This window comes from Phyllopteryx taeniolatus, chromosome 10, assembly GCF_024500385.1.
Source record: "Phyllopteryx taeniolatus isolate TA_2022b chromosome 10, UOR_Ptae_1.2, whole genome shotgun sequence".
Taxonomy (NCBI): Eukaryota; Metazoa; Chordata; class Actinopteri; order Syngnathiformes; family Syngnathidae; genus Phyllopteryx; species Phyllopteryx taeniolatus.
In genome coordinates, this window is record NC_084511.1 from 19,581,708 (window position 1) to 19,599,218 (window position 17,511).

The following is a 17,511-nucleotide window of genomic DNA, read 5'->3' on the forward strand; positions in this document are numbered from 1 at the left end:
TCCCATGCACCCTCAAGGACCCTGCCGATGGTGAAAAGCTGATCCACTGTTCCACGGCAAGGACAAAAACCACACTGCTCCTCCTGAATCTGAGATTCGACTTCCCCACGCACCCTCCTCTCCAGCACCCCTGAATAGACCTTACCAGGGAGGCTGAGGTGTGTGATCGCCCTGTAGTTGGAATACACCCTCCAGTCCCCCTTCTTAAAAAGGGGGACCACCACCCCAGTATGCCAATCCAGAGGCACTGTCCCCGATGTCCACACGACGTTGCAGAGGCGTGCCAAACAGGACAACCTCACATTATCCAGAGGAACTCCGGGCGAATCTCATCCACCCCCTTGGCCTTGCCATCGAGGAGCTTTTTAATCTCCTCGGTGACCTCAATCCCAGAGATAGGAGAGCCCGCCTCAGAGAACCCGGACTCTGCTTCCTCATGGGAAGGCGTGTCGGTGCCAAGTGCACGTGTGGACACCCTTATGCTTGGACAATCCGTGATGAGCACAGAAGTCCAATAACAGAACACCGCTCGGGTTCCGATCGGGCGGGCCGTTCCTCCCAATCACGCTCTTCCATGTATCACTGTCATTGCCCAAGTGAGCATTGAAGTCCCCCAGCAGAACAATGGAGTCCCCAGCAGCAGCGCTAATATACATGATTATTGTTAATTAATATGAATAATTGTCCACTCATGTGGACAATAAATGAAATCTAGGAATAGTTCAAATTATTGTTGTTATTTATTTATTTTTGTTTTTACTGTCAAAATCATTGTGAGTCTTATCTGAGGTTATGTAATCCCCCACAACCTGGCTTTAGGTCCATGCCTGCTGCAGTGTCAACCACGTTTTTTTGTTTCGACATTTATTACCTGTTCTGTCTTTCCAAAGTCAAGTTAATATATTCATGTACGTGTTGATACATATTTAGTCTCAGTTATGGGCCATAAATCTTCATTAAAATGCACATGATGAGGGACTCAATACCTCTCCCAAGGAAGGGGACACGTAGCCCATGGGTTGATTCTTGTTCTGCTGATACTCTAATTCTAATACGGATGCCAATAAGAAGGAATTCAATTAAAGCTCAAATTGAAATGTCAAGCTTGTCTAATTTTGGCAAAACTGTTAAATGCTTTTATGTAAAACACTGGAGATAATCTCCATTGAGAAGCATGGACTATCTTAAAATTAAAAGAAGATTTTCACGACAAAGTCGACTTTGGTCCAAATGGATAGGGGAATGAACTCTGTGCAAGTAAAAGTAAGACAATAAAATAATAATAATAATAAATGGTAAAGACAACAACAAACACCAGAATATATGTTATTTATATTTCTTTTGATGAGTATGAATCCTCTCACGCTTTCTATTTCTGCCACTAATGTATTATTTATTTTAAGGGAGAAAGCTAAACTACAACAAGTGTGCATATAGTCTTTTTTTTTAATTTTATTTTATTTTAATCGACTCTACAAAAGTCAGTGCCTCACCATCCACGGAATGTACCAAACGTGAATAATACCACTTTTTTGACAAGTTTCAGCTGTGCTACATCCTCAGTAGTACAAATCTAAAGGGTTCGGCTAGAGCAGGGGTCAGCAACACGTGGCTCCGGAGCTGCGTTTGGCTCTTTCAGCCTGCTACTGCGGGTCTCTGTGACTTTGAAAATAAATACAATGGTATTGCATTATAAAAATTGAAACACTTTTCTCTTTGCAGAAGACAGATGCTTTTTTTGAGCAATCACAGTACCACAAAGCACACACTAGCATTTAACACAGCTAATAAGTCACACGGTAACGCTCTTATCATAAAATTAGTATTTTCAGTGCTACTATTGACGTTATATAAATTATGTGCACCCACAGGATGAATGCCTCAATCCATTTTAGCGCAAGTAAACAGGACACACTGCTAGGGATGCAAATTGATGCTTTTGGCAGCACACAGTACGATCTTTAACGCAGTAATGCATTTTACTATATGCATGAGAGCATCCATCCAAAGTGCCATTGAACATGCAATGAAGATAATCGCTACTGTAAAAGATTGTTGTCATTAAAACATAACCAGCCATTACATTAATACTTGTGTAAAGCTTAGAGTTAATAGAATTACAGTCCATACAACATTGTTCTTCGCGAAGCACACTATGATGTACAAATTGTGATGTAATCTTTACACTTATTTGTTACAATAATCATCTCAATAAAGTAATTGCAGTCAGCTATTGAAAATGCACAGCAATGCGGTTACACTTTAGTTAAAAAGTAACTAGGGTTCATTTATGAGTGCCATCATGAAACAAAACATTGCTCTCATATAGTGTGACACTATTACTAAATATGAATACAACTCAGAAGCCGGCTGCAAATGCAAGCGAGAAGCATTTTGTTTTTGGGACTTTATTAGTTAAAATATAAAATGAATAAAATTGTATCTGTATTCAATTGTGAATGGTTGTCTGTCTGTACCCTGGAGGTGCCCTGTGATTAACTAATGACCATTTGAGGGTGTAGTCTGCCTTTTGCACAAGTCAGCTGCGATAGACCCCAACTCCCCGCAACTCTCAACAAGATAACCAGTACAGAACATGGATGGCGATCATGAGTCTTTAGGGGCAGTAGAGCTCTTCCACACCAAACTCTGACAACCACACCTTTATGGACATTGCTTTCACAGTCAACCTAGAACAAACTTGAACTTGCACAAAACTTTATCTATGTGAAACATGAAATTGTGTGGACTTTTGTGGGTTTTCTTTGGGTGCTCCAGTAGTTTTCAGTAAGCTTCACTGACCAAGATGCGAATACAAGATCTAGATTTGGACCCCAGACACTACCCAGTGGCCATCCATTGTTCTTCAGGAAAGGGTTAAATGCAGATAATAGATTTCGCTGTACATTGTACACCTGTAACCTTGATTATTGCGTACATTTGTCCGTCCAGTGCAACAATAATAACCTTGGTAACAATGGGCAGTGCCAGACAATTAGTAAGAACATTTTCAGTGACAAGGTCTTACCTCGAGGGTTATTGAGTGCAGCTTCAGTGGCCTTCCTGCCCTCTCCACAGTGGCTCTGGTCAAAGGGCAAACACTGCTCCCCTGTCCCGGCTATCACCTCCAGGTTGCGTGACGGATCTTTCGGCTGACCGAGGTTCCTTACCCTGTACACTCTGCGACTGCTGGTGTCCGACACATAAAGAACTTCTCCCTTTGGGTCCATGGCTAAGTAGTATTTATGTGCCGGGCTGGTGCTATTGAGGACAGATCAGCAGAGAACAAAGTTAGAAAAAAGCAATACTTTGACCAAGTACATTTAAGACCTCAATTATTCATGGCCTGTGTACATTTTCTATTTAGTAGTGTATTTTTTAAGGAGGAAAGATACCTAAAAGTGACTAGTCTATAATACTGTCTTATGAGATTTAATATTTTCATGATTTTAATTTTACATTTTAACAAAAAAGGTTGTGCTGTCAAAATTATTAATCTATATCTAAATGCATTGTTGATTATAATGCTTTGGATGGTGTACAGTAAATAATGTGAATCAGGCCCAATTATTCAAATCACACATAGCGGATAATCTACAGTAAAAGCTTGGCAAGCTCAGCAGCAGTCCCCCCCTCTCCCCACGCAGCCTGTGAACAAGAGTAACTTTGGTTGGGAGTCATCCATTCGGCACGGCAGTGTGCATTCTGCAGAGGTGTATGTCAGCATTGAGCATGGGTGGGCTGGTCGGATGTGGCAGCTGTGGTGAGAATGACCCGGTGCAACGAAAGACCACCACGCAAGTAGAAGAACATTTGTCCAAAATAAATATAGCTTTAAGCTGATATTGTAGACTTTCTTTTAGTGTGCCTTTTATTGACAAAAAGGGCATGCAGGTATAACCAAGAGCAGGCAAATTCATTAGTTTCACTAACTTCAAAACAAGGATTCAGCTATACTCTGAGGGTGTGAATTATGGGTTTAACTGTATGTCACAGATTGGCTTTAATTGTACCCCATTATAATGAAGTAGGTAGGTGATCATACTTGCGTTCACTACTTAATTACACAGTAGCATCAGTTTAAGCCAAGGCATCCATTCATTTTCAATCTTACTTTATACACATCCTCTTGGTTTACATACAATAAACCAATAAGGCTATTTAGAGAAACCCCTATATAAAAGTAATTAGGAAAGTTTTAGTTTTCTGTTAGGCGGCACGGTGGGCGACTAGTTAGAGCGTTAGGCATGTTCTCCCCGTGCCTGCGTGGGTTTTCTCCGAGCACACCGGTTTCCTCCCATATCCCAAAAACATGCGTGGTAGGTTGATTGAAGACTCTAAATTGCCCGTAAGTGTGAATGTGAGTGTGAATGGTTGTTTGTTTATATGTGCCCTGCAATTGGCTGGCAACCAGTTCAAGGTGTACCCCGCCTCCTGCCCGATGATGGCTGGGATTGGCTCCAGCACTCCCGCGAGGATAAGCGGCTCAGAAAATGGATGGATGGATAGTTTTCCATTTCTATTTGAAATCAAATCACAATCAAGCACCTGCTTCAATAGAGTATTGTGAAAGACAACGGTAATGTCATACATACTGCACAGGAATACACTGAATATACAGTGGGTACAGAAAGTTTCAGACCCCCTTAAATTTGTCACTCTTTGTTGTATTGCAGCCATTTGCTAAAATCATTTAAGTTCATGGTTTTCCTCATTAATGTACACACAGCACCCCATATTGACAGAAAAAAAAACTTAATTGTTGAGATCTTTGCTGATTTATTAAAAAAAAAACAACTGAAATATCACGCAGCCATAAGTATTAAGACCCTTTGCTGTGACGCTCATATTTAATTTGGGTGCTCTCCATTTCTTTTGATCATCCTTAAGATGGTTCTACACCTTCATTGGAGTCCAGCTGTGTTTGATTATACTGATTGGACTTGAATGGGAAAGCCACACCCCTGTCTATATAAGACTTTACAGCTCACATTGCATGTCACAGCAAATGAGAATCATGAGGTCAAAGGAACTGCCTGAAGAGCTCAGAGACAGAATTGTAGCAAGGCAGATCTGGCCAAGGTTACAACAAAATTTCTGCTGCACTTAAGGTTCGTAAGAGCACAGTGGCCTCCATAATCCTTAAACGGAAGACGTTTGGGACGACCAGAACCCTTCCGAGAGCTGGCCGTCCGGCCAAACTGAGCAATCGGGGGAGAAGAGCCTGGGTGAGCGAGGTAAAAAATAACCCAAAGATCACTGTGGCTGAGCTCCGAGATGCAGTCTGGGGATGGGCGAAAGTTCTAGAAAGTCAACCATCATTGCAGCCCTCCACCAGCCGGGGCTTTATGGCAGAGTAGCTCGACGGAAGCTTCTCCTCAGTGTAAGACACATGAAAGCCTGCATGGAGTTTGCTAAAAAACAGCTGAAGGACTCCAAGATGGTGAGAAATAATATTCTCTGGTCTGATGAGACCAAGATAGAAATTGTTGGCCTTAATTGTAAGTGGTATGTGTGGGGAAAACCAGGCACTGCTCATCACCTGTCCAATACAGTCCCAACAGTGAAGCATGGTGGTGGCAGCATCATGTTGTGGGGGTATTTTTCAGCTGCAAGGACAGGACGACTGGTTGCGATGGAAGGAAAGATGAATTTGGCCAAATACAGGGATATCCTGGACGAAAACCGTCTCCAGAGTGCTCATAACCTCAGGCTGGGCCGAAGGTTCACCATCAAACAAGACAATGACCCTAAGCATACAGCTAAAATACCGAATGATTGGCTTCAGAACAACTCCGTGACTGTTCTTGAATGGCCCGGCCAGAGCTCTCACTTAAACCGAATTGAGCATCTCTGGAAAGACCTGAAAATGGCTGCCCACCAACGTTCACCATCCAACCTGACAGAACTGGAGAGGATCTGCAAGGAGGAATGGCAGATGATCCCCAAATCCAGGTGTGAAAAACTTGTTGCATCATTTCCAAAAAGACTCATGGCTGTATTAGCTCAAAAGGATTGCTTCTACAAAATACTGAGCAAAGGGTCTGAATACTTATGGCTGTGTGATATTTCAGTTTTTCTTTTTTAATAAATCTGCAAAACTTTCAACAATTCAGTTTTTTTTCTGTCAATATGGGGTGCTGTGTGTACATTAATGAGGAAAACCATGAACTTAAATGATTTTAGCAAATGGCTGCAATACAACAAAGACTGACACATTTAAGGGGGTCTAAAACTTTCCGTACCCACTATACAGTACCCATGAATTAATGTCATGACTTGCTGTCTAAATCTGCAATGTACTACTACTACTAGTATCAGCAGTAGTCGCCTTAGCAGTAGCTCGGCTAGCTGTTAGCATATCTGGTAACTGCTTTGCAATCGCAAATTCTCCTTCTAAATTCGATTATGGTGACTGACTTGCAGGATATGGATTACAAGCACTCAACTCAACCAGTCTCTCTTCCATTACTAAACTCGGGCAACAGAGCGAGCTTCAAGTCGCTTCCTAATTGGCTATCGTTTATTTCATGTCACAATCACGAAGTCCGGGGCACCACAAAAAATATAAATATAAATAAATAAACACTCTAAACACACACACAACAAGGGATAATCGGTCAGGATAATCTTGAGAGATAGCCATTAATTGGGTCTCGCTGACTTTGGCTGGAAGGGGCAATCTGGCTCAAAATCCTACCTTAGTTTGACCTTGGGTTAACTGATTTGAACGACGAATATTTCTCAATAGATGAATCACGTTCTAGATCTGGACCCAGCCCTATCATTTTGAAAAACACTGTAACCGGCATGACCTGTACGCAATGAATATTCTTTTACAAGTTGTATTTCAATTTATGCAGCTTTCTGGCTTTGTTGTTTTTTTGTGTTTTTATGGGAGTGAATGTATATACACAGGCAATGCAATCAATCATGTGCATTATAACTCCCCCTAAGTGTCACAATTAGTGTTTTCTCACAAATGCACGACTCACTACACACCAGTTGACCTGTTTTTGGGGGAATGTTCTGGTCTGATCTAACAGAAAAGTAGTGCTTTGCCACCATCTTGCCAATTATAAACCTTTTTAAGGGGAGGGCTAGAGATTTTCACTAATCGCAGCAGGGCTCGGTCTCCATTGCGGGGTAACACTATATTCAGGCAGTTTAGCTAGTAGAGCAAGTGGGTGCGTTTTAGGTAGGCAAGCAGTGAGGTGAATCAAAAACGGCAAGTTCAGGGTAACAGATTATGTTGTAGATGACAGGAAAGACAAAATAACCAATCATTAAAAAAAGGATTTAAAGACAGTAAATTGTTAATATTACTAACAGATTATATATATTTTTAAGAAGGCAGCAACTCCAACTGATGTGACTCTAACCATTTTCTTTATATTGGTTCAGGTATTTTATTTACTTTGTACATATTAATGTGAAATCAATAAATATTGATGGAATATTATAGGATTGTACTTTTTTTGACAGTTGGTGTCTTTAAATTTTAACTGAATAGCCCTGATCTAATTAAAACACTCCAGGGAGTAAACTCCATCGTGATATTAATGCAGACCACTTATATAGTGCTTTGCAAGGCACTCAAAGATGCTTTACAAATGGACACATTATTGATTCACTCCACAGTCACACCCTAGTGGTGGTTAAGCTACTATGGTACCCACAGCTGCCCTGGGGCAGTCTGATCGAATCGTGGCTGCCATTCTGCGCCTGCGACCCCTCCGACCACCAACAAGCATCCAACCACATTCATTCACATACACATGTACATCAACATGAAGATCCTTAGCTCTTACAATAAAATAATGCAGGATAGTCCAGGGGCTGTCAGTCATTGAGTCCATTAAGCATAAAACTGTTTTCAGAACTCTGCACTGAATTGCACATACATAATTTAAACTTGATCCAAGGAGAGTTTTTCAGTGAGTTTCAAAGTGTGTCACTGCTCTGTGCAGCATAAAATATTTGTTGGGCCTCTTAAAGTTTCAGGAAGCATTGCCGGTGCACATAGCAGATTGCAAATAACAACTGTTTTTGTTTGTTTGTTTGTTTTTAAATTAGAGGCTCATCTCAAAAGGCATTTATCCAATTTAAGGTAAATTAACATAACAAACAAATCAGAAATAATGTCACTGTAGCCTCTTCTGTTCCATTATCATGTCATAAAAAAACAGCTTTCCAAGCTAAATGACTCGGTCATCTTGACTGTCTAGGTCTCTCAGACTATATTGTAGAGGACTTCTTCCCCTTGTGTGTTCCTTTTGATGGCAAAGAACAGACAATGGTTTCACGCTGAGTACATCCCATATTGTCTCCCCTCTGAGAACACCTTGCTTTAAACCCTGCTTTCTGATAGACACTTTGCAGGGAAAAAATGTGAATATGAAAGCTTTGTGAGCTGAATATGGATGAATAATTAATGCATTTGACTTGGGAGAACAATAGTATAGCATACAAAATGAAATGTGCTCCAAACAGTAAAAAGCAGACATAGAGGCAGGAAGTAAAGGAGAAACCCCCAGGGTGACGAAAGGGTATCTTAAGTGCCTCTAGAAGAATACACTCCCTGCATTAGGGTTTACAACGTTACTTATTTTGGTCTGACATTTGCCGACAACTGCCTGTCAGATGATTTGATGGCCTGGTATATCGACACCATATATTGTTTTCAAGGTTGATTATCCATCAAAGACATAATTTCAGAGTTTTGCCATATTCATTCAAATATTTACCACTCAGGTTTAAGTAACTTTAAACTTAGCACTTTTTAGCTTCCCCCCCCAATATAATTCACTCTTCTTGAATCAGTAGAGCTAATCAACCTTTCCATGTTGTTGGCTGGGTATGGCCGGCTACACAATAGCATCACCCGTAAACCTACATTTTCACACTTGGAGACATATACTATAGTAACATGCTATCCTTTGGCATACGACATATTTTAAAACTCTCGTGGTCACGTACACATGTTTGATATTCACTAAACCTTGATAGAGGTGCCCATACAACAAGGTTGAGGCAATTCACACACATACTTTACACTCTATGACATGTCTAATTTTCTGTGGACATGGTGTAAAGAGCCTACACTGCTTACAACGCTCATAGCCAGCAACAACCACGTGGTCAAACCAGGTCACAGGCATTCTTCGAATCAGGATCAGAAAGACCGTAAGGTGCTGCATCCACAAAGCAGCCCTTAAGATTTATCCTATCACATCCCTTGTTGTTGTTGTGTATGCATACAAAAGTGGTGTTAATCGCTACTTCTCACCTGTGTCTGGTGTCCCGGTTCCTGATAATATGCCATGATGTGGAGCATTGGAAAAAAAAAAGAAGGCAAATATGTAACTCACAATTCAAGCAAAAACTAACGAAAAAAATAAAAAATAAAATAAAAATCACAAGCCACAGTAAGAGTTTTATCCCCATAAAGTATGATTAGGGTTGATTTAAATGACTACATTGTTTCATATTAATTATTAATCCACGCAGGAAGCTGTTTTCTATTTCTTCCTGCAGGAAAGTAAAGTATTAAATATAGGCATGATGAAAATCTGAAGCAGAAGTATTGGTAAGAGATGCAATATGGCAGCAAATATAAGTTACATAAAAATAATGTTTTACAGGACAAATGACTGAAATTCCATTGAGATACGATGCTTGAGAAAATGGAGCAATAGAGATTGTAGTGCCTCCAGCACAGTGTGATATTGTCATAATCCACCACAAAAACATCATTTCACAGTAAAGACTCTGCCAAAAGAAGTAGATTAGAGTTTGAGAAGAGAGTCAAAAAGGCACATACACTGCTTCTGCATGAAGGTAAATTTAAATCAAAGAGATCGCAAAGACATATTCTAATGAGATCTAAAGCCATACTAACTCATATACTGTATGTTTTCATACTGTATGCCAGTTAATTTTAATGCAATTATGTTCAATCCCATGCTTAAATTCTGCCTCCAACTTACTTTAGTTCCAATATGGTTCTGGTATATCCATCTGGATGTACCCTGCGGATGAAGTTGAAGTCTCCAACATAAAGAGAACCATCAGGGCCACTGGACAGTGCCACAGGACCATATAGCATCATATCACGGGCTGCACCACTGCAGCTTGGCCCGCAGGGGACGCTCCGGTAGAATCCGTTACCCATAACTGTGGCGATAACGGCGGGCTGCTGGGAGAGGAAGACATTTTCCCCATTTCCTTTGTGGAGGATTCCTGGGAAAAGACAAATGGGTTAATTACTGTATATTATCACTTATATTTACACTTGCTGTATATTGGAACACTAAAAGTGGAGGCGAGATAGTCCCTTGTGGTTCTCCGCACTGTCCAACAGAGAGCTTGCAAATGCATAACTAATATGTCCACTAATTATTTCTAGAACAAACCATTGCAGTAACTACAAGATGTAACATATAGTATATAAAAATAACAATATCTGCAGCTAACATCAAAATATAACTGCAGTGTAACTGCTAATGTTCCAAAATGTTCAACAAAGTTATGCATGTAACCATGTACATAAATGTTAGTTCTGGGGCTGTTTAGTAAATACTTTGTTTTATAGAGAAGGTTGCATTTTATTTCATAGGTCCCCTTAACTGTCGTCTCCTTTGTTCCTGTGGATATTTTATGACTTTCCTCATAAAATATAAATATAGTTAGTGTGATCAGCTAACTTGAGCTAGTGTTCTGCACCTGTGTCCAATTGCCTCCCCCTCCCTCTGTCCTTTACTTACACTCTGTTTATACATTGTTTAGTGGAGTGTTTCACTACAAGTTTGTTTTGTGACCTGTGCTGTAGATTCTACACCATCTCTCTTGGAGAGCTGTCACAGTGTTTGGATAGCTTTCCTTTTGTCGTGATCGACTATAATAAATGTGTCATGCTTTAAGCAGCGTACACACATACTGATAATTGGGCCAAATTGCAGTCACTCCCAAAGCCTGATTATTGGATATCTCTAAAAGATTATCCTCACTGAGTATCCTTCGGTTTAGGGTGTAGTAAGAGTGTTTTTTCCTCTCTGATCTGCTCGTAAAACAGTCGGGGGAGACAATCGTAAAAGTCAAACCTCTTCAATATTTAAGATCACAAATGTGTGTATGTGTGTGGGCAACACCAAGTTGGGTCGAGTCACAAACTTGGTGGTGGGATGTGAAACTAATCAATAGACAATTAGGACTGACTGGATGTTTGTTCTTTATCGGACATAAATAGAGGATCAACCAGTTGTTGTTGAGTGCTTGTAAAACATGTCTCTGAAGTTATCCACTACAATAAAAATGACAAGGAGAAGAGTTTGCAACCACAGTGTAGTTACTTAGTTATTTTATTTCTTCTTCTACTACTACTACTTTCTTTTTCCTTGTATTTTCTGTCAGTCTGGGTGCCTTGTGGCATTATGTTGCCTCTCACAGGTCAGTCTAGATACTAAGCCAAACATCTGGTTTGGGGGAGTGGACTGCTAGCTAGCGGAGACATAGTGATATTGTGAGTGTGGCGTTCTCTGTTGTTCATCTCGGGTACACTACACAATATAAGAGAAGTAAGCACACACTTGTCATGTGGGGTATCTCACATTAAACAATTGGTTTATTAACAAACGTGTGTTTACCCTGCTTCAGGGACCTACTTGGTCAGATCCATGTCAGCCAAGTCACACCAAGCTCTTACATTTAATTCACCATAATAAATCACATAACTTGATAATCATAGGACTAACTAAAAGAAGAACCAAGTAGGTTGTAAAGAATAGAAGAATTTTATAAGTGAAGAAGAAAAATGCACTGGGGACCAAGCCCTTCTGCCACAAAAAAATAAATAAAAATAAAAATATCCAGTGGTAATTGATGCCCATGTACAAATGTTTGCAATTGCTTATAAATGCAACAGGATGGTGGTAAAGCACTTTGTTTTTCTCCAAGGCCAGGCTATATGGCCTGACTAAATGAAGATCAGTTCAACATAGTTATTTGGTAGCAAGATGCCGCCTGATGGGGCCAAAACAATATTTTTATATCAGACATGGTTTTGGACTGAGAACAAAAACAGCAAATAGTTAAGTTTTTTCAATGAATAATATAGGATAGGTTCCCCAAAAAAATACACAAATAGGTGACTTTGTGAATACCAAAATGCGACTATGTGGAGGTTCACTGGAAATAGTGCCAGTCATCCCACTGCTGGAGAATGAAAGCGGTTCAGCATTTGTTATTGAAATAATAAAGGAAGCATCCACATTAGTTATTGTTCCAGTCAAGTCAGTTTTATGACTGGATCATATCAGACACCCTAACAAATCACTATTTTATGAGGGCAGTAGCACACAAAAAAGACAACATACGTACCAGGTGATAAAATAAAAAACATGATTTTGGCGTTGAAAAAAATCTGTCAGAAAATGTCCTTTTGACCACCCTGTCCAGTGTCCTGCTGGTGCCAGAGGCTGATGCACAGCTGATGCAGCGTTTAACTTTTACACAGCCTCTGCTCTCTTTAATTACTACTCGTGTGTTTTAATGTAGCCAAATTCATTATACAGTTGGTTGCATTTGCATTTTACTGTTTCTATTGCCAGACAATGGTGTGAGCACACTGCAGTTTTTTTTGTTTTTTTTCCCACAGCCCATTTGCTAGCTACCAAAGCTGGTGGAGTGCAGTGATAAACTGATTTTACAATCACAAAGACCTTTACCAAAAACAACATGGATTTAATTGATCTGCCTATACTGACATTTAAAATGATGAATTACAGAAAAAGTGTCAGCAACCTGACCCTCACTGAGGTCTTCTTTTTAAATTTTTAGGGGAGGCCGAGAAGCAGTTACAGTAGTTGGGAGCTTATAATTTTACAAGAAACACTGTATATTGAAATGTACAATTAAATAGCTCTTTGCATGCAGTTTCTTCAGGCCTTGTCATTATTGAGGAATGTGGTTTAAAAAACATTAAAACATACATTTAGTAATTATTGTACTTGCATTATACACGTAATAATTTTAATTTTGAGATGTTTTCTTTTATAGGAATCGTTTTTCTATTTAATATGAGTTCAGCTAACCAATTTTGGAGCAGGAGTGGAACAGTTTCTGAAAACAAACGTACAAAATCTTCAAGTTTGACTCAATATGTACTGGGATATACTCACCACTACGAATGTTGAGGGAATGATGTTTGTCTAGGGACCAACCTCCGAGGTGAGAGGGCACCAACTCAAAAGCCTGTATGAGAGCTGTCCTCTTCTCCCACTGAATAACTCCAGGACACGATTCATACTCATAGCCGACTGATACTAAAAGCGGACATATGAACATAGATGAGGGAATTAGTGTATATACATGCCATTAGGATGTCCAGCAGAACAGAATCAGACTGCTCAAAAATTTCTACATGGTCTAGCATTCTTTATATAACCTACTTAAACAATTTACTACATTTTAGAATTAGGAGTATAATGTATATGTGGAGCGGCACGGTGGACGACTGGTTAGAGCATCTGCCTCACAGTTCTGAGGACCGGGGTTCAATCCCCGGCCCTGCCTGTGTGGAGTTTGCATGTTCTCCCCGTGCCTGCGTGGGTTTTCTCCAGGCACTCCGGTTTCCTCCCACATCCCAAAAACATGCATTCAGGTTAATTGAAGACTCTAAATTGCCCGTAGGTGTGAATGTGAGTGTGAATGGTTGTTTGTTTCTATGAGCCCTGCGATTGGCTGGCAACCAGTTCTGGCGACCCTAGTGAGGAGAAGTGGCTCAGAAAATGGATGTATATGTGGGCGGAACGGTGGACAACTGGTTAGAACATACGCCTCACAGCTTTGAGGACCCGGATTCAAATCTGGCCTCCCCTGTGTTCAGTTTACATGTTCTCCCCGTGCCTGCATGGTACTCCGGTTTCTTCCCACATCCCAAAAACATGCATGCTAGGTTAATTGAAGACTCTAAATTGTCCGTAGGTGTGAATGTGAGTGTAAATGTTTTTTTTTTTTTTTTTTTTTTATATGTGCCCTGCGATTGGTTGGCAATCTGTTAAGGGTGTACCCCGCCTCCTGCCCGCAGTAAGCTGGGATAGGCTCCAGCATACCCACGACCCAAGTGAGGATAAGCGGTCTAGAAAATGGATGGATTGATGGATATGAGTTAATTGTTAAAGCGCTCTACAAATAAAGTGGAGTTGATTGAGTTTAAACACTATATAAACAATATAATGTATAATTCAGCCACAGAGTACTAGAGTGGTATAAATCCATTTGTGTCATTTTCTGGGTGAAGTAAAATCTGGAGGATTTATACCTTGTTGATGTATATGGCAATGGTTATTTCATCTAGATACTTGTTTTTACAGAAATTGCGGTTTTCTTCAGATTTTGATTTGACCTTTTCGAACTTGACCAGTATGCATCAGTATGCATCTGAGACATGTTGTTTCTCTATTTATTTTGTCACTTACACTAACTTAAAAATGACAACAAATTTCTTAACCCACCCTAGTCATCAGTTGCTCAATTTCACCTTTAAATAATGACAAATATCCACCTAACAGCAACTTACTAGACTGTATATTATTTAAAATATTACTCTTCACAATCATTTGACATGGGAGGAAAACAAACAGTATAGTTCAACAAGTTGATTATAGCGTTCTCGCTTCTGTACAAATACAGTGGCTATACAGTATAAATCTACATACCCCTGTTGCCAGGTTAAACCTTGGTTTCCAAATTTTGCAAAAACACATTTAGAATTTCCGAAACGCATGTGGGAAAATATAGTTTGGTCTGATGAAACCAAGGTTGAACTTTTTGATCACTAAAAGTACACCATACCTACAGTGAAACATGGTGGTGGCAATTGAGTTGTACATTTTATGGGGCAAATTATTGGTGGAAAACAGTTTTGAAATTATTTTTCATTTTGTACATCACAAAAACGTGCGTCTGCCTCACAGTTCTGAGGTTCGGGGTTCAATCCGGTGTGGAGTTTGCATGTTCTCCCCGTGCCTGCGTGGGTTTTCTCCGGGCACTTCGGTTTCCTCCCACATCCCAAAACATGCATGGTAGGTTAATTGAAGAGTCTAAATTGCCCGTAGGTGTGAATGTGAGTGCGAATGGTTGTTTGTTTATATGTGCTCTGCGATTGGCTGGCAACCAGTTTAGGGTGTACCCCGCCTCCTGCCCGATGATAGCTGGGATTGGCTCCAGGACTCCCGCGACCCTTGTGAGGATAAGAGGCTCAGAAAATGGACGGATGGATGGAAAAAATTTGAACAGGGTTGTGAAAATGTTTTATATGAAGTATAACATTTTGTACAGTCGTGTCTTCTTTAATTCTTGTGTGAAATCAAGTGTCCTATTTTGGTACAAATGATTATCTTTTAGTTTTACTGTATATTCAATAATTTTTTTTTAGTTGAATGTTAGTATTCATAAACATTTCGAAAACAGACTTCAGTGATCAGCTGTTTTCAGTGAGACACTTGACAATTCATGTTGCTCTCAAGCGCTCTGTAATCAGTGCATACTGATGGAGTCTTTAGTGACCAGGGTTAGGATGTTCAACCCCTATGGAAATATATTGACTTCATTTCTTTGGCGGTGTGCCTGCAGTAACAGTGAAGTTGAATTCAATCTCTCTCAAAGCTATATTGTATCTTGTGCTGAGCCAGATGAAAGGACTGTACAGCAAAACCTCATCAGTGAATCTGTCTGCATAGATCAGTATGAAGTAGCAGAATAATCAAAAGGAGTCTGTCTTCTATGAAAGAGCCCTAGAATTTGGTGCCTAGCATCTTAGTTGTATTGATATACTGTGCAGCTTCCCACTGAGCTTGCCAGCAAATTAACCTTTGAATCAGACAAAAAAAAAGGCCACCAAATTGCTAATAAAAATCCCAATTGTATAAAAATAAAATATGTACATTTCGCAGCAGACATACAGTAAACGTGGCTTTTTATTTATAAGAGTTTATTATCCAGTCAAAATGAGGAAAAATGTCACCAATTGTTTAAGTCAGAATAGAATATGTGCAGGCTAAACGCACAAGTTTATATTAATGTTTGCCTTACTTGGATAAAATTAGTAAGACATCAAGGACAGCCTCATTTTTGTCACAGTCAGTTCTGAATGTTGTCCAAGAAGTACAAAAATTATAGACATTTTATAGACATACTACTCAAAGTTAAGGTTTTCTACACATTTTACTGTCTTTGTTTAATATTAACAACAGTCACGTCATGTCCTCTCCGTGTTATTATCCAAATACAAGGAACAAAACAACACTTTATATTCCAACCAGTAGGAGATGATTGCAGTTAATGCAGAGGCATTGAAAAAAAGTCACACTCACAACAAATAGATTTATAAAGTAGAGCTAAAAACACAATTTGACATCTCTGACACAAATGTTGCAAAGGAGGACCTGCCACTGTCAAATACTCGAGGGACTGATCTCTCTCACTTGGTTCATTGCCGACCCAAATGTGAATTGACATGTACTCAAGGGTGTAAAATTCACTTTAAAAAGAGGGAAATCACAAAAGGCAAACAAGGTAAACCCAGTGGCTCCATTCAGTAAAGATGTGGCAAAAACAAATATATTAGGATAGCAACCTAGGTTAGGAATATTGTCATCAGATCTTAAATTGAGCTTTAAACTTTTTCTTTTAATACAGGGCCAGAATGCCAAAATGCAATCATCATACTTGTAACAGTCAGGCAAATCAATGCAGGTAAGAACTTGAGCCTGATAGAATTGACTGTGGTTTTAAACAAAAGACAATTTAACACCCCTCCATTCTTTTAAAGTTTTGTCTAAAATGAAGAGTTTTAAAATTATTTATGTAACACAACTCAATTATGTATTTGGAAAAAAATTGGAAACTAGAACATTACATAACCCATAATTGAATTCCCCCAAAAAAGAACCTGACTACAGAAGATTTGGCATCAATCAAGGTCCTCTGTTATTGGTGTACATTTATATCCCATCTGTCATAAAACTGAGTGAATCAATTTGTCGCTACCATAAAACATTATCAACCATGCAGGCAACAATTTAAGGAGAAGGTTAACATTCTTATCCGTCATTCAGGTGTACATGTAAGTTGATCAGGGTTACAAGATGTTGGTCATATCTTTGATGACGCACTCAGTGATGAGCATGAGGGAGAAAGAATGAATGTTGAATTTGTAGTTAAATTTGCTATATTGTAATGAACAGCCGGGACAGAGATAAGTGTATCAAATGGCGGGCACTCAGCTAATTGGCGTAAGATCAAGCTTAATTGTGCTGTGGTCATAATTAATAAACAGTTAACTTTCCCTGAAGTGTCTATGTGGACCTATGTGGACGTACATACAACAACACGGAGCGAGGTGCTGACATATTGGAAGACTCTGCTTCCCATCTGGCGAGCTTGCGGGCTAGCAAACATAATAAACAGTTAACTTTCCCTGCAACATCTCTGTTGAGTAGATCTACGTGC

At 39.7% G+C, this 17,511-nt stretch overlaps 1 protein-coding gene across 2 annotated transcripts in view; it reads right to left on the minus strand.

Moving 5' to 3' along the window:
• Window positions 1-17,511, minus strand: part of tenm1 (teneurin transmembrane protein 1) — a 220,131-nt gene that overhangs the window by 56,015 nt on the left and 146,605 nt on the right. For both annotated transcript variants that reach the window (XM_061786698.1, XM_061786697.1), the window contains 4 exons: window positions 13,179-13,322; window positions 9,990-10,242; window positions 9,290-9,310; window positions 3,029-3,261 (listed from right to left, as the gene is read on the minus strand). In XM_061786698.1, coding sequence (XP_061642682.1) covers window positions 3,029-3,261; window positions 9,290-9,310; window positions 9,990-10,242; window positions 13,179-13,322 — 651 coding nt within the window. The remainder of the gene's footprint in view (window positions 1-3,028; window positions 3,262-9,289; window positions 9,311-9,989; window positions 10,243-13,178; window positions 13,323-17,511) is intronic.